This window comes from Mobula birostris, chromosome 24 (genome assembly GCF_030028105.1).
Source record: "Mobula birostris isolate sMobBir1 chromosome 24, sMobBir1.hap1, whole genome shotgun sequence".
Taxonomy (NCBI): Eukaryota; Metazoa; Chordata; class Chondrichthyes; order Myliobatiformes; family Myliobatidae; genus Mobula; species Mobula birostris.
In genome coordinates, this window is record NC_092393.1 from 49,861,836 (window position 1) to 49,886,748 (window position 24,913).

The 24,913-nt window shown below is 39.0% G+C and overlaps 1 protein-coding gene across 5 annotated transcripts in view; it reads left to right on the plus strand.

Annotated features, from left to right (window-relative positions):
* cyth1b (cytohesin 1b) overlaps positions 1 to 24,913 on the plus strand; it is a 265,069-nt gene that overhangs the window by 160,547 nt on the left and 79,609 nt on the right. For 4 of the 5 annotated variants that reach the window (XM_072242622.1, XM_072242617.1, XM_072242621.1 and 1 more), the window contains exon 2: positions 22,803 to 22,885. In XM_072242622.1, the coding sequence (XP_072098723.1) occupies positions 22,803 to 22,885 (83 nt within the window). Of the gene's footprint in view, positions 1 to 10,165; positions 10,185 to 22,802; positions 22,886 to 24,913 lie in introns of those variants that run through there. The other variant, XM_072242620.1, reaches the window with a different exon arrangement.

Below are 24,913 nucleotides of genomic sequence, written 5' to 3' on the forward strand. Positions count from 1 at the left end.
GCTATATAAAACAAATTTGACATTGGCAGGCAACTTAGAATTAAACAATTAAGATTGCATAGGATGGCAAAGTAGCAGAGTGGTTAGCACAACGCTTTACAGTACAGTTGCTGCCATTTCAGTTCCTGCCGCTGCCTGTAAGGAGTTTGTATGTTCTCCCCCGACTGCGTGGGTAGCCTCTGTGTGCTCTCACAGTCCGAATGCTGACTGGTTGGCTGGTTAATTGGTCATTGTAATTTGTCCCATGATTAGGCTTGGATTAAACTGGGGGATTGTAAATTACAAATTTCATGACACCGGCATGATAGTAAACCTGATTCCAATTTTGCATTGTGGCACGAAGGGCTGGAAGGGTGTATTCCACACTGTACATCAATAAATGAATACAATTTGTCTTTTTAAATACAAATACAGAAAAATTCTGAAATGTTTTGTGCTTCTGATGTTAGCAGTATATTCCAGCAAATCAAGATGATTGAAACTTGGACAATGTCAATAAGGTAATTATCACTATAACTCCTTCAAATGGAGTGGGATGCATGTTAAGTGAAAAAGGGATTAAAGGCTGCAGAGATAAATGTGGATTAGATGATCAAGCATAGTACAGACATAATGGACATCAGCTAAACAGGATTGAATTTTAAAGGTGTGAGGATAGATGGACATGTTAGAACTTATTTTTAATTCTGCTCTGTGAGCATTGAATCAGTGTATTAGGAAATTAAATAGGCAGATCGGGTTTTATTGGACAGATGTCTTTGGGTCTTTGCATAAGTGAGCTTCATTGACCAAGTGTAGTTTTCTCATGCTTTCTTTTGTTATACTCTTCCGGCCAAATTATATACCCATTTTAATGTAAAATAACAAATGCTATTTATTAAAATTAATTTTTATTACAAATTCTATAGAAAATTCACAACCCTTTGTAATAAACAACCATCTTTCAAAATCATTTTATACTGAAAAATGGTGCATGGAAGCATAATGTAAGATCACTGCATGTTATTTTATTGTGCTGCTGGGTGTACATATGCTTTAAACACTTCAATATGTTTTTAGTGTTCTGTTGGTGATGCTACAGTGAATTTTGCAGTGACTGTGTCAAGGAGTCTAAGCTCACAGCAGCTAGATTTAAAAAAAATACTTAAAATTTGTTCATACCCAAGGCATAGGTCATGGGCAAATTAATATTTCATGGGCCTGCCTCTTGGAAATTTAGTAATATATAAGCCCAACGCTGAATAAACTGTACCCAATGTATGGCTTTTGTAGCCTACTAGCGTGGACTGTGCTAAAGAAAACTTGGGTCTAGATTGGAGAGTGGTTGCGTGGTATAAAAGTCCAGAGGTGGGATGCACGGAGTCTTTTGACTGAGTCTAATGTGTGTGTGCGTTTACTTGCACAAAATGTTGATGCAATTTATTAGATGAGAAAACAAAATGAATTGTATTTCTTATTATATTTTTAGTTATTGATTTCAACAAGACTATATTTGGAAAAGACATTTTGGCATTCAAAGAAGAGCTGAATGAGTTTATGAGCTGAAATAAGATTCAAATGTAATCTTTTTATATTTAGAATTAATCTGACTGAAAAAGGAGGAGGAATTTTCTGGCTGTTCTTTCTATAGTTACACGTGCAAGTACTGTTGTACATGCAAAACATCTACAAATTTTTACCATAACTCTTTTAATACTGTATGTTATTGTATTAGTTTTGATTTTGAAACATGCAGAAACCCCTCACCATGATTAAACGTACAAATTAAGTTACAGAACAACCTTACACTTTTAGAGTGCTGAAAGCCAGTTCCACCATTTGAGTGCTACTTTATTGAATGTGCTGCCCTCTGGAGGACATGTTGAACTAAGGTCCCAGCTTCCCACTCCAGCCTTCTCTGTTAACCCATACTGGAACACAGCAGTTAACTCAATAGCTTAAGCTGATAGATTCACTTTCTCAGAAATCAATTCTATTAGTGGTCAGTCAAGCTGTAATTAATTTAACTTATCGTTGTTTTCGTGTATGGCCCTGCCTACAAGCCCAGACCAAGAGAAATATGAGCAGATTTATCATGAGTAGTTTATTGTTTGGATAATATTTGTAACAGCTCTTTTTCTATACCGATTATGCCTATGGAACACGCAAGTTTAATTTGCAAGAACTGCTAAATATACTTAGTGGCCACTTTATTGGATGCATCTGTATACCTGTTCATAATACATGCATTCATTCAGGTGCCTTGCCGTTTGGCGTGGGCGATCATGTCTCTCCATCCATCACGGTCCCTGACCCTCCGAATTGTAGTTGTTGCCTCCCCTGTTTCTAACCATTATGCCTGTTCATAATACAAATTGGCCAATCACATGACAGCAACTCAGTGCATAAAAGCATGCAGATGTGGTCAAGAGATTTGGTTGCTGTTCAGACCAAACATCAGAATGGGGTAGGAATGTAATCTAAGTGACTTTGACTATGGATAGGTGTGTTGGTACCAGATGGGGTGGTTTGAGTATTTTAGAAGCAGCTAATCTCCTGAGTATTTCACAATGGTCTCTAAATGTTTACAGAGAATGATGCAAGAAACAAAAAAAAAGCACTCAGTGAGAGGCAGTTCTGTGATTGAAAATGTCCTCTTTAATGAGAGAAGTTCGAGAAGAATGGCCAGACTGGTTCAAGCTACCAGGAAGGTGACATTAACTCAGAAAATCATGCTTTACAACAGTGGTGTGCAGAAGAGCATCTCTGAATGCACAACACGTTGAACCTGAAATGATGGGCTACAACAGCAGAACTCCAAGAACCACGCAAAAGACCAGGCGGTGCCTAATAAAGTGGCCACCTATATTTCCACTATGTAAAAAATGAACATGCATTAAAATAAATTAAAAGGCACAAATGTGTGCTTCATTATGATCCTTTCCAAAAAGGAGTCATTATTATCTTTAAAATCTTGTTTTAGTGGTAAATGCTGTTGACATCATGAGAGATGATCTAAGTTGCGTGCAGACATTTCAGCTTGTAAGCTGCCCACTTTCTCCATTTGAGGCATTTTTAACTGTTATTATTCAGTTCAGTTACCATCGGTTAACACACATTCATTGCTTCATTTTCATTTAGAATTGTCAGTCCATTTTATAACTCAACTTAATCCCATTAATGGTCTACTTCATGCTTTCAGGTCTCCTGTTGCAGTGGTCACTTGTGAAATTTAGCATTGATGTACCTATTTCTGTTTCTTTTATCACTGTATGTGATTGTACATGGCCAGATTTTATTGTCCAGCACATCTGCTCTTTGGAAGCACTGCAGTCCAGTGGTAAAGGTATTTGCACAGAGCTGCTTAGGGATAGAGTTACATGACTTAGACACAGTGATCATGAAGGAATGTACTTTTAGATCAGGATGATGTGTGGGACAGAAGGGAACCTGCAGATGGTGATATTCCCCATGCACCACTGCCTTTATTCTTGGAGGTAGAACTGGCAGGTTTAAGAGTGAAATTAGGTAAGTAACGGTGATGGACTTTGTGGATGGCACACAGTGTGGTGGTGCAAGGAGTAAATACTTTTGTGAATGAATCTCATCCAAACAAGGTGTTTCACCCTGGACGGCATCAAGATTCTTGAGGGTTTTTGAAGCTGCTGTCATTGACACAAGTGCAAAGTATTTTATCACACGACTGATTTGTACCAATAGATAATGGCAAGGCTTTGTATTGGGGACACTGAAGCTAGACACTTTCTAGACACTTCAGAGACCAATAAAGAAGCAAGCTCTTTTTGTGTGCATGGAATAGAGTGGTGTCCTTTTAGAAGAGATGAGGAATTTCTTTCCCCTGAGGGTGTTGAATCTGTAGAATTCGTTGCCACAGCTGTGAAGCCCGAGTCATATTTCAAGCAGAGTTTGATAGGTTCTTGATTGATAAGGGTATCAAAGGTTACGGGGAGTAAGCAGGAGAATGGGGTTGAACAGGATGCTAGATCACCCATGATCAAATTGTGGAACAACCTCAATAGGGTAAATGGCTAATTCTGCTCCTATGTATGTCTTATGGTCCCATGGAATCAGTTGTGTATGAAGTTATATGGACCAGACTGGTAAAGATGATATTTCCTTAACTAAAGGTTATCAATGAGCCTCGTAGTCTTTTGAAGAACCTGTTTGTTTCAAGAATGATTGTTGAAAATATCTATTTAAAAAAAACAGTTTACTTAGTTAGATAACTCAAGTGTCCCAGCTACTTTGATGAGATTTGATCTATGGATCATTAAGCCAGGCCTCTGGTTAATTGGGCCAGTAATTAACTGCTACACCTAAGCTCTGACCATGATAATTGTTCTCAGCAAGTAAATTCAAGTAGATAGACAATATCTGTGAAGTAGTGAAATGCAGCAGTTGTTCTGCAGAGCTGAGCTAGTCTCAATAAGTGAGATGGCAGGGAAGTTCAGACAATGGGAGAACCCTTTTGAAGTGCTCATAATGCTTGTCCATTGTCAATGTGGTGGGACCTTCACCCAGAACCTTTCCGAGAATGCTGGTTAGACCACTGCAGATCATGTCATAGCATTCTAAACTGAACCGTATCACGAGGCTGCTGATTGTTTTAGTTGGAAACTTGGCTGTCTATCTGAAATGCGCATTCAACATGACAGCAACAGATCATCATTAAGTTATGCTTTGTAAATGTTAAACACTCATCAGCATTAAATCATGCCTGAGAATATATTGTTACTGTCTTATGGAATGAAAAATAGAATGTATGGCTCAGTAAAAATGAGTGCACTTGCACAGGACTGCTCATAGTGGTATGCATTGGTCAGCTGTCTGGCCAAAGATTAGGAATTATAAGCATGAACACAGTTGTCAGCCCAGTAATGGGCCTTCTGGCCCACCATGCCCATGCTGACCTTCAAGTACCCATCTGTACTCGCGTAACAGCACTTGGTCCTTGACCTGCTGTCTCTTTCCACTTTAAATTCCACGTTTTATTGGGACTGAGAGGGAAAATGGATCAATCTTGATGAAATGACGGAGCAGACTTGTTGGGCCAAATGGCCGAATTCTGCTCCTACACCTTATGGTCTTATAAATGCTTATCATTGGGGATATTGTGAGCAGCATACTGCCCCAGTGCCAGAGATCCGGGGTGAGTTCTGACCTTGGATGCTGACTGTATTGTGTCTCCCTGTGACCACGTGGGTTTCTTTTTTGTGCTCTGGTTTCTCTTCGGCCCCCCGACCCCCTGATGTTCCAAAAGACATGTAGATTAATTAGCCACTGTAAATCCTAGTCTAGAGCTGGGTGGTAGAGTCTGGGGGTAAGTTGAAGAGAATGTTGGGATATATGATGAGCCTAAATGGGTGGTTGATGGGCGGCATGGTCTCGGTTGGCCAAAGGGCCTATATTCGTGTTGAATGCCTCAAATCTATGACTAGATCTTCCTTTACCATCAGCTCAGTGAGTTTATATCATCTCAAGTAGTGTGTTTACATCAGGGGTTCCCAGCCTGGGTTCCATGGACCTGTTGGTTAATGGTAGGGGTCTATGACATTAAAAAATGGTTGGGAACCACTGCTCCAGATGGAAAAAAAACCATCCTTGCTACATCTCTTACCCTATCCCTCTAGCTCATAATTTTGTACATACACATTGTGTTTCTTTCCTTCTTCCCCCTGTGTCCTGCACTTTAGGAAAAAGAACCTAATCTATCCAGTCTTTCCTCAACTATGTCAGCCAACATTCTGGTAAATATCTTCTTCATCCTTTTCCTTCAGAACGGATTGTCAAATCTAGGACTAGTGTTTAATGAGAAATCAGTGCCTCCAAATAAAAATCATGGACTGACACTTAGTAAGCACAGTTGGCCGAATGGACTCCTTCACTGTGTGCCCAGGAGTTGTAATTTAGTTCCAATAAGGAGCTGATTAGAGACTGTTTTGTGACAACTGGTTTGCAGTGTCCTGTAGAAAAAAACATGCACCATGTCCTTATATATGTGGATATTTTAGTGCAGTATATTTTCTTGAAAGGAGAAGATACTTGTTGTTGACCATCCTTGCCCAGTTAAATGGCAAACACTGCAAATAAAAAACACAAAATCAAACTGATATGGGGTAGATGATTTTTCTTTTGAAATGTTGGTGCTTTATTCCTCTCCATAGATGCTGCCTGACCTGTTGAGGTCCTCCATCATTTTGTGTGTGCTGCTCTGTATTTCCATATCTGCAGAATCTCTTGTGTTTGTGGTTATTTTCCTTCCTGGTTATGTTTTTGAGTCAGGCAACTTAAAGTGCACCCATTTATCAAATACTGAATTCTTTGTATTTTAAGATTTCTTGGTGCATAACTTGGACAGGATTAGAACCTAAGGAGTTAACTTTTAACCTACATTAATGCATGTGGTATAATGTGTCCTTGGAGAATCCGATCAGGTTTGAGAGCTGATTTTCAGTGGAGCTGTGTTTAGCACAGGCAAGGGTGGAGCCTAATCGCATGCATCCAACAGAGAAAGAGGAGCGTACTTCGCACATTCACCAGTGTCACAGCTGCATCACTGGGGAAACATACTGAGAGTGCGGCATCAGCACCTTTTTCAGCCTTTTGAACAGGACTTAGCTGGAACCCTTTTGTATTTACGTTGATAGCACATTATTTTCATCTGATAATTCTGGCTGATGGATTAATGGTTTACTGGCAACAGCCACTGATCTCAGCACAGGCTCAGGATATGCCAATGGACAGAAGAAGGACAACATTAAGATTGCAAAGGCCTTTTTAACCAAGGTGAAGGTTTTATTTAACAAAATGACATTTGAAGTACACTGCATTTTACTGAACATGTAGAGCATAATTTCGATGGTTGTATTTTGTTGGGGATCTATTTTAATCTTAGAATTTGCCTGTACTCTGCTGTCTTGGAAAATACAACCATTTTTAATTATGTTGCTGTGTATATTGAAGACTGTCAGCTAGTGGATAGAAGCACTGTCAGGGCCCTGCACAAATGTACTCAGGTACATTATCTGAGTTGTGATAAATGCATATATTCCCTCTAAATTTTTTGAGCCATTTATTTAGAGTCTTTGTTTAAATTTGGGAAAACAGAAATTGAAATTTTATGCCTCATGTTCCCAATTCCTGTTCTTGCTTTCTTTGAACAAATGATGCTTCACATTAAGAATTATTGCCTACATTTTCAGCATCGTTGTCATTGTCTTTAGATGCTCTCATTGCATTTTGTTCATTGCCTTGAGGAGAGAGATAACTAATGCAATTAAATCAGAGGTTAGGAAAAAGTGCCTTTGTCCTAATTTCATATTTCTAATATTTAAGTGCAGTTCTTTAGGTATGTGAGTTTGAACATGCTTTTCATTTGGTTAAAGTATACAGAAGCCTTGCCTTTTGTTTTATAATATTGTAAGTATGGCAATTCTGCCCTTGTCATCCAGTAGGCACTATTAGAATAAGTGCTAAATTGAAATTGAAAATAATTATTTTCAGCTATTGTTAGGTAGTTTTGCATGGAAATTTGGTTATATTACAGCAAGGGGTTAATTAGGACATCAGGACTAAAGAATTTCAACGCCTACTCTTAATGGCATTAATATCTTCTACGTATAAAAAGCCAATTGTATAATAACAGAATTCCATTCTTTCTGAAAATGTGCCCTATTGAGGACCCTGGTGTAATATATGCTGTTTCAGCATTTGTCTATTGGGATGAAACCATCTGCTTCTCAACAGTTGCAGTCAGTGCTCACTACCTTCAGACCTGTCAGACCGTCAGCAAATTACCAGACCGGACAGTCCCCTTGTGCACAATGTATAAAGAGCTTCAGGCTATGTTGAGGGAAATCCTCCATTTTCAACAGGCTTGGTTAACTGTTACATATTTTTAGGGAGATTACGGTGATATAGTACAAATTTCAAGCTGTACATGACTCTATATATGAATTTCAACAGCAATTGCATTAATTCATTAACCCATCAATAGCTTTCAGATCCACGATTCCAAAAATGTATCAAGGGTAAAGGATATGATTCTACACTACAATAAATAAATAGAATGATTGCACCATATTGATTTTTTTTTGCATGCTTCCATAATAATTTCTGTTTTCCTGGAAGTTGCGAAACCTTTGTCCAACAAAAGCTTTGTTTTCTTGTATTCATGTATTTTTCTAAACAATTTGTCTTTATTATTATTATGCGATGTTAAGAAAAAAATCTACAACAACTATCATAAACCTTACAGTAAAATTCACATTTTAAAATGAGATATACTGAAAGTCATCTCGTATCATAATCAAACATTTTTATTTCTGGGAACTTCCCACAAATGTTCTGGTAAACTCCTTTCATTTTGCTAATGGTAATAAGTTTTCATTTCTTCATTCAAAACAGCTGAAGCCATCCAGTGATGAACTAGTAAGAAAATTTATTTGTGCTTATTAATTGTAATGTTATTCTCTGTAGTATCTGGAGGACTGTTAGTTGGATTGTCACATTGAGGTTGTAGGTCTGATACAGGTTTTTGTAAAACAGAAACGTTTTGGTGAAACAAGTTGATTTATTTCATCAGCTAATGGGAAGGAAGTGATTCTTGTTTATGTCAGCACACGCCTGGTAATTCTGTTTACTGTTACAGAAATACAGCCAGACATGAACTGTAGCGGACCACTGAGCTGACATTTATTCTGATCTGATACGAGCAATGAATTCATTAGCTAATTATTTTATAGGCAGCTGCTTTTGGAGGAGACAACCACAATTGCTTTTAATATTCTGAAGAAGTCTTAAAATTGAAACATTATCTTTGCTTCTCTCTCTATAGATGCTGACAGCACTGCTGAGTGTTATTGCCTGTATTTATGATAGCCATTTTTATAACAGCTATTTTTGATATGAAGGTAATTTAGGAAATTTGTTTCAATTGATCTTTGTTATTATGATAGTGGCATAAGAAAATAGCAGGAATTGGGTGCTTAACACTTCAAGCTTTCCCTACAATTTCCTATCATCAAGGCTGATGAGACTGAGGTCTCATGACCTCTTTTGGGCCAGATCTCCATTGCTCTTTGATCTTTGAAAAACTTAATCATTCTTTTTAAATACCTCTAACAAACTAGCCTCTGTTTCATCAGTCCTGATGAAGGGACTGGGTACAAAACATCAACTGTTTATTATTCTCCATAGATGCTGCCTGACCTGCTGAGCTCCTCCAGCATTTTGTGTTTATCGCTCTGGGTTTCCAGCATCTGCACTACCCTTTGTGTTATTAAAGTGCCGAATGTCCTTGTATTTATGATTTTGCCACTCTCTAAGGTAGAGAATTACAGAGATAAACTGCCCCAAGCAAGAAGTTGTTCCTCTGCAGCTCAGTTTTGAATGACTGTTCCCCTAATCTTGTAACTCTTTTTGTAAATCTCTGGTGCGGCCATAACTGGATTCTTGTGTTTGGTAAGAGACGCTACACAAGGATGGATGCAAAAGTTTTTGAGGTGGAACAGAGGAGATTTACCATCATGATTCCAGGAATGAGGGTTTTCAACTACAAGGTTTCCCATTTTCTAATCTTTTTTTTCTAGTCCCAATGAAGGGTCTTGGCCCAAAAGGTTGACTGTTTACTCTTTTCCATAGATGCTGCCTGGCCTGCTGAGTTCCTCCAGCATTTTGTGTGTGTTGCTTGGATTTTTCTCTTGTTTGGAACGCAGGTTAATGGTGTGCAATTGTTTTTTTGTTACCGGAAGAGCTGTATTTCTTCTGTTAATTTCATTTTTCTCTGTACTTTTATTTAATTGCTGGGATTTCTATGAAAAATAAGCTAGGGGAAGACCTAGTTGAAGACCTTTGCCCAAATTATTGCCATTTTCTATTTGTACTACAGTAGATGTTCCATGAGTTTCCGATTTCCAAACATAATGCTTATCTTGATAAGTACTCACATTTCCCTAAAGCAAAATTGAATTGCTTCAGGAAATATGAAGTGAAACTGAATTGCTGGAAACACTCAGTGAGTCAGTCAGGCAGATCAGTGAGGTCACTTACTGTTAGATGTACCAAATTGTTGCCTTGCTGGATTGTGTTGAGGGAACAATATGCTAAAACTTATAATGAACCAGTATGTTCGTCTATGTCTCATTTCTACATACAAGCAAGAGTTCAAATCTCTATTAAATACAGTATGTATTATCCTTGCTTTTTATGACAAATATATAGTGCTTGCAGTACAAAAGAGCCTTTTTAAGATTCACTTAATGATGGTTGTGCAACATGTATTTCAGGACGATATTTAATTTCTTGGCAGTGTAATGTGAAATTTTGCTGCTCTTTTAAACTGTGATCGTGTCCACTTGTAAGATACTGTATGCTTTATTTTGTACATAATTTACAAATTTAGGAATGGTTCTGAACTTGTGTCAAATAAGACTCTGTCCTTCTCGGCATTCCCAGGCTACTGCTGATCTCTGCATTGTGTGCAAACCTGGCGGTGTATTGAGCTCCTAGCATAAAGAACTGCAGCCTCTGTGTAATCCCACTACTGAAGAAAGAGAAGTTTACTGTTTGATCCAACAGAAGTTTACTGTTTGATCCATCCGGGGGTGGACGCAGTCAGTCATTATTTAGGAATTAATCTTTACTCCCTTTCTTCAACCAACCAATGCTAAAAGGTTCATTTAAAACTGGTTTGACTGGTTCAAGGTCAGCAATTTAAAGTTGGAATGATATTGACAGAACGATGTTTGGATTGTACAGTATTGTTTTGGAATGGTAAATATGATTTACAATGTAGCCATCTACATTTTAAAAGTTAGCAAACTTGCTTTGGTCTATTAAAGCCTGTTTAATTCTGTGGTGGTTGATGGTTAACATGGACTTTGTGGGCTGATAAACCTGTTTCTTTGCTGTACCTCTGTTTGATTTGGTCGCATTCTATTTGTGAGGGCTATGTAACAAGACTGCACTCAATGGTGACTTGATTAGGTGTACCTGCACACTTGCTGGTTAATGTAAATATCTAATCAGCAAACCAATGCATTAAAACATGCAGGCATGGTCAAGAGGTTCGGTTGTTGTTTAAACCAAACATCAGAATGGGGAAGAAATGTGATCTAAGTGACTCTGACTGTGGAATAATTTTTGGTGCCAGGTGGAATAGCTCGAGTATCTCAGAAACTGCTGATTTCCTAGGGTTTTCACATACAGCAGTCTCTAGGTTTACAGAGAATCAGGAGAAAAACAAACAAAAAATCATCCAGTGAGTGACAGTTCTTTGGGCAAAAATACCTTATTAATGAGAGAGGTCAGAGGAGAATGGCTAGACTGGTTCAAGCTGACAGGAATGGGATAGTAACTCAAATAATCATGCTTTACAACAGTGGTGTGTAGAAGATCATCTCTGAACGTACAACATGACAAAATTGAAGTGGACGGACTGCAGCAACAAAGACAACGAACATATGCTCAGTAGATTCCAGTTAATTGGGACATATTGGAACCAGTATATTTTGGCCCAATTAAGTGGCTGCCCCAGTTATCCAAAGTTTCATGGAAATAAGTAAAAGGGTATAAAAAAGATAAACTACCATTTAACTGGGTAACAAATTATGTATTTAAATGAAATACAGTACACATTTGAACACCACCAATACCTCTGCAGTACTATAAAACTGTATATTAATTCCTAAAAGAGGAATTCATCCAGTATTCACTGCCATTTTGTTCTTTGAATGACTAAATGTACAAAGAGGTGTATGGGGTGTCCAGGGAGGGGTAGCATCTCTGGTGAAGGGGCATGTCATGTCCAACCTGGGACAGCTCCCTCATGTTAGCTCCCTACTGGACACTCTGCTCTCACCTTTAGCTCCAAGTAGCTGTTTGTATCTGATAGCAACTGCATCCCATTCACTGTTCAACATGTGGGCTAAACCGGGTGAGGGTAATCAGCGGGCTTCTTACTACGTTGAGATAGGGGCATGCCTGTTCTAGTATGCGATCAGCTCTGGTGGACTGGTCTGATGAGATCTACAGTGAGATCCAGCAGCCAGGAAGGCGATTCTGCAATGCCCTGTGGAGAGCAAAGGGCATAATGAGTTCCCGAAAGAGTCATGGTTATCCATTGCAACCAAGGAAGACCCCAGTTTGTGACGATTACCTATACCACTGGACCTGGACAGGCAAGGTTGAGAGAGTGGAACTACCCAGTGCACCGGCTTTTCCACTTTAAAAGTTCTCCCACGTTTCCTGGCATTATCAGATATGGTGAACAACCACCAATGAACAAAATCAGTGCAGATGAAGTGCTTTCTAATGGACTCCCTTCATACAATGCCTTCGACGATTACATCCTCCAAATCTTCATTTTCATTGTAACATTTAAGACGATCGTCGATACCTTGAAATCCTTCATAGTTCCTAATGTGTTGAAGTGTGAAATCATTTCACTTTCACTCCCAGCCACTTCTGACATCTCCAAGCCTGATTGCGTGACACAGCGGTGCACAAAACAGTTCTGAATTGGCTTGCTGCTTATTTCTGACCAACTATTAGTGACTAAAATCACAGCTTTTTGAACACAAGTACTTGCAGCTGCCGCTATTTAACACTGTTTGATCTAAGCACAGTGTAGTGTCTAATGGCCATGAAAGGGCATGTGACTGATGCTGGTTAGAAACTGATCGGCAAGAGTCTCCTGATCCAATTAAGCAGCATTGTGTCTAAAATAAATGAAGGGAATCCCAGCTATTTTCTTGATTAGTTTTTGCTCTTTAAGAGTTGTCCTAAATAAGTGACTGCCCCGATTAGTCAATGACCCAACTTGCAGGAATCCACTGTATTTATAATTCCGAATCAGTGACTGTTTTTGAGCACTGTATCTATAAAATGCTTTCAAGGTTTTGGCATGTCCTGTTTTCTCTTTGCAATCTGATAAAAGATCCCCTATCCCATACACTGTATGAGGCAATGTTTTTCTGTTTTATGTTAAGCAAAAAGAAAACGCTTTGAGTTAGCTTTGATTTTTTTTTCATAGGCAGTAGATAAGCCAGTAACTGAGAATACTAGATGGTATTCTTAGAGACTCAGTGCAGAGATACATCCTGAAAGAGGAACATTATATAAACTTGCTATGCTCAAAATGTGTATAGCTGACATGAGAGATTAACCATCATGGTATCATATTGCCGCAGTAGGAAGACTGGTCTATTAATGTAGGGTTCTGAGTGCATAACCTAGACGAGTATGTGCACTGTCAAGCTTAAAATAACTTTCAGATTCCAGCAGTCCATAGTCCTTGTGTTCCAAAAATGAATTAATAGCCTCTCTGATTTGGAATCACAATTCTGGATGTGGCTTAAAGGAAGAATTTGTATTGCAGTCGCCAGACTAGCTAAGTATAACTGCTGTAGTTTAGCATGTCACAGCTGGTAGCATTGGCCTCTGGGCTGAACTGTTATTTCAATTCCCATCTGAGTTCAGAATCTAGGGCAACAGTGCAGTGGTGCATCCTTGAGTTGTATTGTTGGAGATGTCCACTTTTCAAAGTTCAAAGTACATTATTATCAGCCTATATGTACTGTGCTGTATACGACCTTGAGATTCATTTTCTTGCAGACAGCCACAAAACAAAGAAACACAATATGATGGAATAAATAAGATTGTGTCAGCTGTTTGTGCTCCAATAGGGATTCAAGACACCAGGCACTATTGGAGGGAAACAAGTATTTTTCTATACAGGTCAACATTCAATAATCCGATAATCCACACTGATTTCAAATTTTCTGCGCAATTGTAATTTAAAATTTTCTGGGCCACCGTACCAATCTACTGCGCATTGTTTTGATTGCACTAGATCCATTCACGTGTTGGCGCGCTCTGTGCACCTACCCATCTCACCCGCCAGTGGCGGGGGAGCTGGCGCGCGCTGGGTCGGTCCGCCTGCCGGTAGTCACATGCTGCCCTCCAGCGTCGCCTGGCCGGTGCTCCGTTCTCTTCTGCCTACGACCTCAGATCAGACGTGGTGACCCACTGAATTTAAGCATATGACTAAGCGGGGGAAAAGAAACTTAACGAGGATTCCCTCAGTAACTGCGACTGCAATGTAGTCTTTGGGGTAACTGCAAGTCTGTGCCTTTGCTATCGCTTAGCTCATGCTTGAGTGCTGGTAGCGGGTGTGCTTTATTTTTTGCTGGTGGGGAGGGGGATTGTTGCTAGCTGCCGCTTACATGCGGGAGGGAGGGGAGCAGGGGTGGGGAGCTTAGGGGTCCTAACATTTAACTGTCGTTCATTCTTTGGGGCACTCCTCTGTTTTCGTAGATGGTTGCGAAGAAAAAGCATTTCAGGATGTATATTGTATACATTTCTCTGACATTAAATGAACCTTTGAATCCTTTGATATTTTAAAGGTATGATGAGGTGGTTAGCTATTGCTTAATGTGATCCTTCTGTAATTTGGCATTTTCACTAATCCGGCACTCATCAGGTCCTACTGGTGCCAGATTATAATATTTCTCCCTCAACAAATAATGCATAAAACATATTAAATTTTGATTCACCCCATAGCAGTTCATAGTTTGTAGCTGTCTCTCAGTGGTTGCAGAGTTTACCTACCTGGATAATCACTGGATTTTGAAAGTAATTTATTGCAGGAATTGCTTTGAGATGATCCACATGATAAGCTGCAGTTCAAAAACCAGGTTTATCTGGGCTAGGACAGATTTGCGCCCTGGTTTAAATGTCATAATTGGAAAAGGTTGTTGCAATGGAGAGTATGTGGAAATTATCACCTGAGATAACAGGATCTAAAGATGCACACTAATGTTTAATTGCATTGACAAACAGTGAAGGTTAAGAGGAGATTTGATTCAAAATCATGGCAGATTTTGATGCTAAATAGGAAAATCAATTTCTATTGTTCAGCAAGAGCACACAATTAAAATTAGTAAAACCAGGAACAAGGGTACAAGGAATCAGATTTAATATTGAAATCTATATTTTTTAAAATTAAGAGTTAAAATTAATTACCAACATAATACACTTGGAAATAATTAAAACCATTACTCAAAACTAAAATAAATCAAAATGTTTCTGGTTTATCCCTAATCTGTAGGCTCACCATACCCACAGAAGTCTACAGCATCTTGTATTCTGCATCTGTGTGGGACCTGAATCAGACTGACTTGGTATGACATGAAGTCTGTTGTTTTGTAACAACAAAATTACTACAAATTTTAAAAGCAAATAGTGCAAATAAAAAAGATATAATTAGCAACAAAATGCTGGAGGAAATCAGCAGGTCAGTCAGCATCTAAGGAGGGAGCAAACAGTCGATACTTTGGGCCAAGTCCCTTCATCAGGAGTTTATGAAGGAGTAATGAGGTCATGTTCATGGTTTTAAGGACCATTTAGAAATCTGAAGGCAGAGGGGAAGAAGTATTCCTGAATTGAAGTGTGCATCTTCAGGCTCCTGTACCATCTCCCCGATGGTAACGGGTAGAAGGCATGTCCCAGATGATGAGGTTCCTTAGTGATGGATGCCAACTTTGCTCTGATGGATGGCGATTTCCCCAACGTTATACTTAAGAATCCCAGCACAGCCAACTCTGGAGTTGAAATCCTTGCAATCCAGTGGCGGGTGTGATGCTATATGAATTATCAGTCAGTGTACTTGAATTTCTGCCTTCCCTGCACCTGAGAACCAGTGAAATCCCAGTAGCGTACAGCGAGTGGTTAGGCAGGCAGGGTCTGTGGATTGAGAGTCCATGTGAACGGCTGGATCTAGCATGATTCAGACCATTGTAATGTTCCAGTGATCCTGTTGGAGTTCCAAAAGATGTTAGAAAGAAAGTAGATAAATATTTTAAAAGATAGAAAAAATAGTGTGCAAGACTATGAGGGGCATAGACAAGGTGGATTGTAGCAAGCTTTTACCAACACAGATATCTGTAACCAGAGGGTATAGATTTAAATTATGGAGTAAAAAGGTTTAGAAGGTATATATAAAAGTTTATTCTTGTGCAGAGGGTGTTTGAAGTTTGTAGCACCCTACCTGGGAGGGTGGAAGGAATGGAGAATAACAGCATTTAAATATTGAGACGAGCACTGGAATTGGCAAGGCATAGAAATTCTGCAGTCCTGGAGCTGGTAAATGGGATTAATGTCGATGGGCACAGGTACAGTAGTTCTGATTTAATGAATCAGTATTCCTGATACTTTTGAGCATTGTAGTTTGCTCTGCTATGTGCTGAATTGAGGCTGAGGCTGTGATCCTGTTCCGGCTGCTCTGGGCTTCATGCCTGAGGACTCACTTTCGTTCTAAATGCTTTTTGCTTACTTTCATTGCTTGCATGGTTTATTTCTCTCCTCTTTCCTCCCTGCCCTCCCCCCACCCATTGGGTGTTTGTCATTTTTTTTTAAAAGGGATCTTTTAGGTTTCTTGTTTTGCAGCTGCCTGTAAGGAGACAAATCTCAAGGTTGTATAATATATGCATACTTTGATAATAAATGAAATTTGAACGTTGAACTTTGAACTTGTGAAATATTTAAACATGCTAGAGATCATATAAATGTTGAAAGTTTTAATGCTTATAACACTGGTTTTCTTTGATGGGATTTTTTTTAAAGGAGTCAATTTATAACATTCCTCAAATATTGGCTTTTCAAGGGAAGATCCCCATCTCTTTAGTCTGAGACCAAAGGAGTGCATGGGAATGAATGATTTCTGATTGGTTAGGAACATTCCAAACATATTCTTAATTGGCATGTCTATGATGACAATTTACCTCGACCCAACAAAATAATTCTTCCCCAAGGTAACAACCTTCAGAGGCATTGGTATATAGCCGTTCCTGTACTGAACCGGAAGGATTCTCTCTAAGTAGTCTATGCTTTTTAAGTATTTCATTTGTTAACATGGTAGTAACAAAGTGGTAGGTTTCACCATAGTATATTTCTTGGCTTGAGTGTCATCTGCTCTGCTTGACACTGTTTATGGTGTTTTGGCATTTTCACTACAGATAAAGATAAATGAAATGTTCAGAATATTTAGGCAGTCAGTCTACCATTGACTAGAATTGGAGAAATTGGCTTGTAGACAAATGAGTCTCAATGACTAGATAACTTGTCACTTTTGGTTGGTATACAGTATGCCGTTGGCTTGTCACTTTGCGCAGACATTGCTGTCTATTTGAAAATACTGCTTTGTTTTAATCAGTAATGTGCATCTTCCAGGTAGCTCCTGAGCAGTATTCCAAGCAAAGGAACTATTTATTGAATTAAGCTCTTGGCACTTGTAGATCTTGGGTTATTAGGTGTTCATCTGTTTTAAGGGCATTATGACTGCTGATATATCAGTGGTTGGTAAGCTGTTGGAGAGGGAAAGTTCAAAATTCTAAGTAAATTTATTACCGAAGTATATATACTACCCTGAGATTTCCTTTCTTTCACAGTAGCTACAACAAAACACAATAGAATCAGTGAAAAAACTACACACAAAGATGACCAACCAATGTGCAAAGAAAGACAAGCAATGCAAATACAGAAATAATAATAAATAAACAAGTAATAAATAATATTGAGAACATGAGTTATAGAATCCTTAAAAGTGATTCCATAGGTTGTGGGATCAATTCAGTGCTGAGATGGTGAAATTATTCACGATTCGGGTTGCATGGTAGTAACTGTTCTTGAACCTGGTGTGGAACTCAAGGCTCCAGTACCACCTTCCTAATGGCAGCATCGAGAAAAGAGCATGGCCTGGATGGTTGGGGTACTTGATGATGGATAAAGCTTTCTTATGGTAGCGTTCCTTTTGGATGTGCTCAGTGGTAGGGAGGGCTTTTCCTCTGACTGACTAGGCTGTATCGACTACTTTTTGTAGCCTTTTCCATTCATGAGTATTAGTGTTTCCATACCAGGCCATGATGCAACCAGTCAGGAATACACTCCATTGCGTATCTGTAGAAGTTTGTCAAAGTTTTAGATGATGTGCTGAATTTTCTGCAAACTTTTGTGAAAGTAGAGGCACTGCCGTGCCTTCTTTATAATGGTACTTGTATGCTGGTCGCAGGACAGATCCTCTGAAATGATTCTTAGGATGAGCAAGGATTCATAGGGGTGTGATCTACTCACATTTGGAAAAACACGGACTTTTTAGGGATCGTCAGCAATGTTTTGTGCAGGGTAGGTTATATTTTATGAACTTGATTGACTCCCCTATCCTCAATTAACTTTGTTGCCTCCTCAAAAAACTCAATGTTGTATACAGGAAATTGAGTAAAGCCTTCATCAAGTTCCCTTGTGGTAGAGTGATCTGGAAGGCTGAGATACACGGAATCAGTGGTGACTTGGTAACGGGATTCAAGATTGGCTTGGCTAGAGAAGACAGAGGATAATGATGTGGGGTGTTATTCTGACTGGAAGTCTGTGACCAGTGGCATTTCACAAGGATCAATCAGTCCTGGGACCTCTGTTGCTTGTGATTATATGTAAATTATTTGGATAAAAATATAAATGGCTTGATTAGTAAATTTGCAGACAACACAAACATTGGTGGAACTGTAGATAATGAAGAAGGTTATCAATAGATAAAGCAAGATGTTAATCAGTTGGAGATACGGAGAACTGACAGATGGAGTTCAATCCAGAAAGTGTGAGGTGTTGCATTTGGGGAGGTCAAGTGTAAAGGGAAAGGGGACCTTAAATGGCAGAACCCTTAGGGGTTTGATATACAGAGGAATCCTGGGGTGCAAGTCCATAGCTCACTGCAAGTTACAACATGAGCACAGAAGATGTTGAAGGCGTATGGCATACTTGCCTTCATCGGTTAGAGCATTGAACTTAAATGTTGATAAGTCATATTGCAGCTATATAAAGCTTTGGTTAGGCCACATTTGGGGTATTGTGTGCAGTTCTGATTGCTGCATTGCAGTAAGTATGTGGAGGCTTTGGCGAGGGCACAGAAAAGGTTCAACAGAATGGTTGCTTGCATTGGAGAGTATTAGCTATAAGGTGTGGTTGGACAAAGTTGGATTGTTTGGGGCGCTGGAGGCTAATAGGAGAGCTGATGGAAGTTTACTGTATTAATGAAGCATGCGTAGAATCTTTCCCACAAGGTGGAAATGTAAAATACTAGACAGCGGAGCTTTAAGGTGAGGAGGGAAAACGTGTAAAGGAGATGTACAAGATAAAATTTGACACAGAATGCAAGGTGCTTGGAACGCACTACTGGGGTGGAGGTAGAAGCAGACATAATAATGATGTTTGAAAGATATTTAGAAGAGCACATGAACATAGAGTGAATGGATATGGATCAGAATCCGGTATTTTGTCACTGATGTGTGGGTGAGATTTACATCATGTGCAGGCAGTTAGGAGCTATGCTTCAAAAGATGTGCAGTGGATATTGATTGGCTGCATCACAGCCTGGTATGGAAATACCAATGGCCTTGAACAGAAAATCCTACAAAATGTAGTGGATACCTCCCAGTCCATCACGGATAAAGCCCTCTCCACCACCGAGCACATCTACCCAAAACGTTGTTCCAGAAAAGCAGCATCCTTCATCAGGGATCCCCACCACCCAGTGCTCTCTTCTCACTGCTGTCATCAGGAGGAAGGTACAGGAGCCTCAGGACTCACACCATCAGATTCAGGAACAGTTATTAACCCCCCCCCCCCCCCCCAGCCATCAGGCTTGAACCAAAGGGGATAACTTCACTTGCCCCATCACTGAAATGTTCCCACAACCTACAGACTCACTTTTAAGGACTCTTCATCTCATGTTTGTGATTATTTATTTATTCTTTCTTTTTGTATTTGCCCAGTTTGTTGTCTCTTGCACACTGGTTGAACACTCAAGTTGATGCGGTCTTTTATTGATTCTGTTATGGTTATTATTCTATTATGGATTTATTGAGTAAGCCTGCAAGAAGATGAATCTCAGGCTTGTATATGGTGACATATATGTACTTTGAAAATAAATTTACTTTGCACTTTGAACTTTAATTGAATTTGGCATCATGACTGGCCCCAGATATCATGGACGGAAGGGCATGCTCTGATGCTGTACTGTTCTGCGTTCCATGTTATATTGAACCCCTATCAAAACAGACTGAAATGAAAATATTTCTGGAAAATTGTATGTAATTGTACTGTGGTCATATTTTAACGAAGGTTTTTTTTTTGTCTTGGGGCCACGTTGCCAGTACCATGACCTTTTTTTTGGTTTTGGGCTAATGGTTATATGCATGACTGAGAGTTTTAATCTGTTTCAAAGTTCCTGATGGACTGGCTTGTTATGCATTTTAAATATTTACTTAATTCTGTTTTAAATATTTTTCTCATGTTTTAAGTCCTTTGCAATGCCAAGTTATCTAAGCTAATCAAGTCCCAGACCACTGAGAGTAAAACCAGGGGCCGGGCTATACAAACAAAGCAATCAACCGCATGTCTTATGACAAAAATTCAGTGCATTGCAACAATATGTGTTTATTGTTTTGGAAATAGTTAATCCTGCAAAGAAATCCCACAATATATTGATTTACAATTTTTTGTCTGTTATTTCTTGCTCTTTCTGGTGTTTACTGAAGGGACGTTGCCTTATGCATTTTTTTTTTTGAAACTTGCATTGTGGATTGCTGTAGATGGAAGAAATATTTTGTTGCAATAGCAAAGAATTCATAATGCAAGTCTATGAGTCTAATATAAATGAAGGACTTCATAAAGCCCACGCACATTGCAACCACTTGAAATTCTTTGGGAGGCCCAAGGTTGTGGAAAATAATGTATAAATCAATTTTTTTATAACTGGTTTGAATTCTTCAGTGGAAACAGAAAATTGCATTCACATGAGGCTGTGTCATCATGGGAGCTTCAGTGCATATTTCTGAAGAACGTGAGGGGATAACAGTGAGAAGTGCATACATTGGAAATCATAGTCTAAGCAACCAGTGGGTTGTTTCTCTGAACTGGAAAGTTGGGGTTATAATGTAAAAATGAGATAAAATGAACAGTGAATTATAAACGTGCGATTCTGCAGATGCTGGAAATCTAGGGCAACATACAAAATGATAACATGATGGTGAATAAACAACCAACTTTCATCAGGACTCATTACTAGTGCTGAATGAAGGGTCTCGTCCCAAAGCATCAACTCTTTATGCCTCTGTAGATGCTACCTGACCTCCAGTATTTTGTGTTGCACAAAATGGGCAGTGATGTTTGCTCTGTCCTATTAAAACTGATGGTGGATGGACCATGTTCAGAATGTAAGGTTGGAAGAGTTCTGAGGCATTACTAGCTTGAATATTTTACTTAACTAAAATTCACTGATAGCATTAAAGATCTAGTTTTCTGAAACATGTTTGAGTTATCATCAATCTTTCATTTATATTGCATACCCTGAAGCATATATTCTGGACTTGCTACAGATGTAAGGATCAAGGATCAGCTTTATTCTCCATACACATTTACATGTATTAGGAATTTGCTGTGGTCTGTTAGTGCCATATGCAATGAATAACAGCATTTAACAATTAATAAGGATTTATATAAAAATAAGTTCAAGGTTCAGGTGCAGAAATACATAAATACCAGCATGTATTTACAATTCAAACAGCACAGTCGTGAAATAAATTTCATGATGTATGCTGGTGATTTTAAACCTGATTCTGATTACATTACAGCACAGTGACTGAGGTAGTAGATAGAAGGATGTGGGGAGGCTAACTAGAATGGTTAATCTGATTAACTGTATGGGGGAAGAAACTTTTAGGATGGTGTGAAGCTTTTTAATAGCCTTATAACACTTCCCAGAAGGGAACTTTTGGAAAAAGACATTTTGCTGGTTAAGTATTCTCTGCAATGATTTTTTTCTGCCCACTTCTTTGTCCTAGACACTGAGAATTCCTGCACTGATGCTAAATAGTGTTTTATCCCATTTGTGACCGTTCCTGAACCCAATTCTCTGAGTGACCCTATGCACAAGTAAAAGACTTATTTTAAAAAAAAAACAGTTGTTGATATGTGATGGTTCTTTAGATAAGTGGCCAGAACTTGCTCTTACCAGTGAAAAATTTAGTTGTGTGTTCTGTAAATGAATGCTTTTTTTGCTGTGTCAAAAGTATTGACTTCACTTAAAAGATAGTCTTGTGTGATAGTTTCATCCAGTTTTTATGTGATACATGAAAAGGAAGCTGCAGTCAATCTCAACACTTATCTTTATAACTCGTTATCTTGAATTGATAATAGTTTATAATATCAGAAACCATAAAGTGAGCTTAGCTGTTTTGCTTATCATTTCCATCAATGCTGACTTAATAGAGCCCAGATGTTCCTGCATTGTAATTTCGTATGCTGTTCCACATATTTTACAGTGCCTGATAAGGCTGTGCTGAAAATAACATTGAATTTAGAAATTGAGTCTCATCATACACATCAATAGCTGTGTTAATTTGATTCAATTAGAAATGTGGAATCTTTGTAACTGCTTAGTAGACATTAACTTAAAAATTGGAAATGCTGTGTTACGTGTTGGGATTTACGTGAACATGCATACATTAATCAAAGGAAGGGCAAACTCTGGCATTATTCTGTTCTGCCAAATGCTTTAGGCAGTTCTGAATAATTAATTAGTGGTTTGGGGAGGGAGAAGTAGAAGGCACCAAGCATGTGAGGCAGCTCTTGACTAGTTTAAACACGGGTCAGGTGACATTGAAGGTCAGAACAGCTGAGGTTTGCCAACCAGCAGTTGTACCCGCATTAGTGATCTCGCCGGCTCACTGTATTCATGTCTTTACTTTTAGTGCCCGCAGACCTGACTCCAGAAGAAGTCATAGAGCTAGAAAACATCCGACAACGCAAGCAGGAGCTCTTGGCTGACATTCAGGTATGTTGCTGATTAGACTGGGTGCCTTACTTTGACAAGTTTAAAGTAAATTTGAAATTCCAAACACAAGTTCTCAAAGTTTAGTTAGTTTTTAATTAGTTTTACTTTCGATCCAATTGCTAGCAAGATGTAATTGATTTTCTAAGGTCAAATTCTTTATAGAATTGGAGGACGTTAGCTAGTGTGAGATATAACTTCTAAAATTTTAAAACTTCATTTGAGTCTGACATCAGTGGTGGGAAGATGCTGGAATCAATTATAAAAGATGAAATAGCGGCATACTTGGATAGCAGTAGCAGGATAGGTCCGAGTCGGCATGGATTTACGAAGGGGAAATCATGCTTGACTAATCTGGAATTTTTTGAGAATGTAACTTTGAAAATGGACATGGGAAAGCCAGTGGATGTAGTGTACCTGGACTTTCAGAAAGCCTTTGCTAAGGTCCCACATAGGAGGTTAGTGGGCAAAATTAGAGCACATGGTATTGGGGGTAGGGTACTGACATGGATAGAAAATTGGTTGGCAGACAGGAAACAAAGAGCAGGAATTAATGGGTCGTTTTCAGAATGGCAGGTAGTGACTAGTGGGGTACCACAAGGCTCGGTGCTGGGACCACAGTTATTTACATTAATGATTTAAATGAAGGGATTAAAAGTAACGTTAGCAAATTTGCAGATGACACAAAGTTGGGTGGCGGTGTAAAATGTGAGGAGGATGTTATGAGAATGCAGGGTGACTTGGACAGTTTGGGTGAGTGGGCAGATGCAGGTTAATGTGGATAAATGTGAGGTTATCCACTTTGGTGGCAAGAACAGGAAGGCAGATTACTATCTGAATGGTGTCAAGTTAGGAAAAGGGGAAGTACAAGGAGATCTGGGTGTCCTTGTTCATCAGTCACTGAAAGTAAGCGTGCAGGTACAGCAGGCAGTGAAGAAAGCTAATAGCATGTTGGCCTTCATAACAAGGGGAGTTGAGTATAGGAGCAAAGAGGTCCTTCTGCAGTTGTACAGGGCCCTGGTGAGACCACACCTGGAGTATTGTGTACAATTTTGGTCTCCAAATTTGAGGAAGGACATTCTTGCTATTGAGGGAGTGCAGCGGAGGTTCACGAGGTTAATTCCCGGGATGGCAGGACTGTCATATGTTGAAAGATTGGAGCGACTGGGCTTGTATACACTGAAATTTAGAAGGATGAGAGGGGATCTGAGATTATTAAGGGATTGGACACGCTAGAGGCAGGAAACATGTTCCCGATGTTGGGGGAGTCCAGAACCAGAGGCCACAGTTTAAGAATAAGGGGCAGACCATTTAGAACGGAGTTGAGAAAAAACTTTTTCACACAGAGGGTTGTGGTACTGTGGAATGCTGTGCCTCAGAAGGCAGTGGAGGCCAATTCTCTGGATTCTTTCATGAAAAGTTAGATAGAGCTTTTAAAGATAGTGGAGTCGAAGAATATGGGGAGAAGGCAGGAAAAGTGTACTGATTGTCGATGATAAGCCATGATCACAGTGAATGGTGGTGCTGACTCGAAGGGCTGAATGACCTACTCCTGCACCTATTGTCTATTGAGTAGGTTTCCTTTAGCTTTTGCAGAAAACCGGGAAACAATTCTTGTTTGTTCAGGTATACTTTTTTGGATGGATTTGCCATGAGCAGAATCTGCTGTACAGCTCAAAAATAAATGACTTAAGTCAAGATCTATAATAGTAATTTCTTATCTAATGCTTAAACTGCCTAATTTGCATAATTTATAATATGAATAATAATTCATAATTATTTATTAACAACTACCAAAATAATACAAATTCCAGCTATGTCTATAATTGACAATACAGTTTTTAAGGAGTTTTCTTATGTGTCAACCAATGTGTAAATGTTACCGCCTGCTCTACGCGCTTCAGTGAAAATTATATTGTATTGTTCCACTTCTCTTATCTGATCTGCAGTAACAATGCTGTGGGGTATTATCCATGAATCACTTAAACCATCCAAATTAGCAACTGGATTTTTTATGATCATATTAGTTTA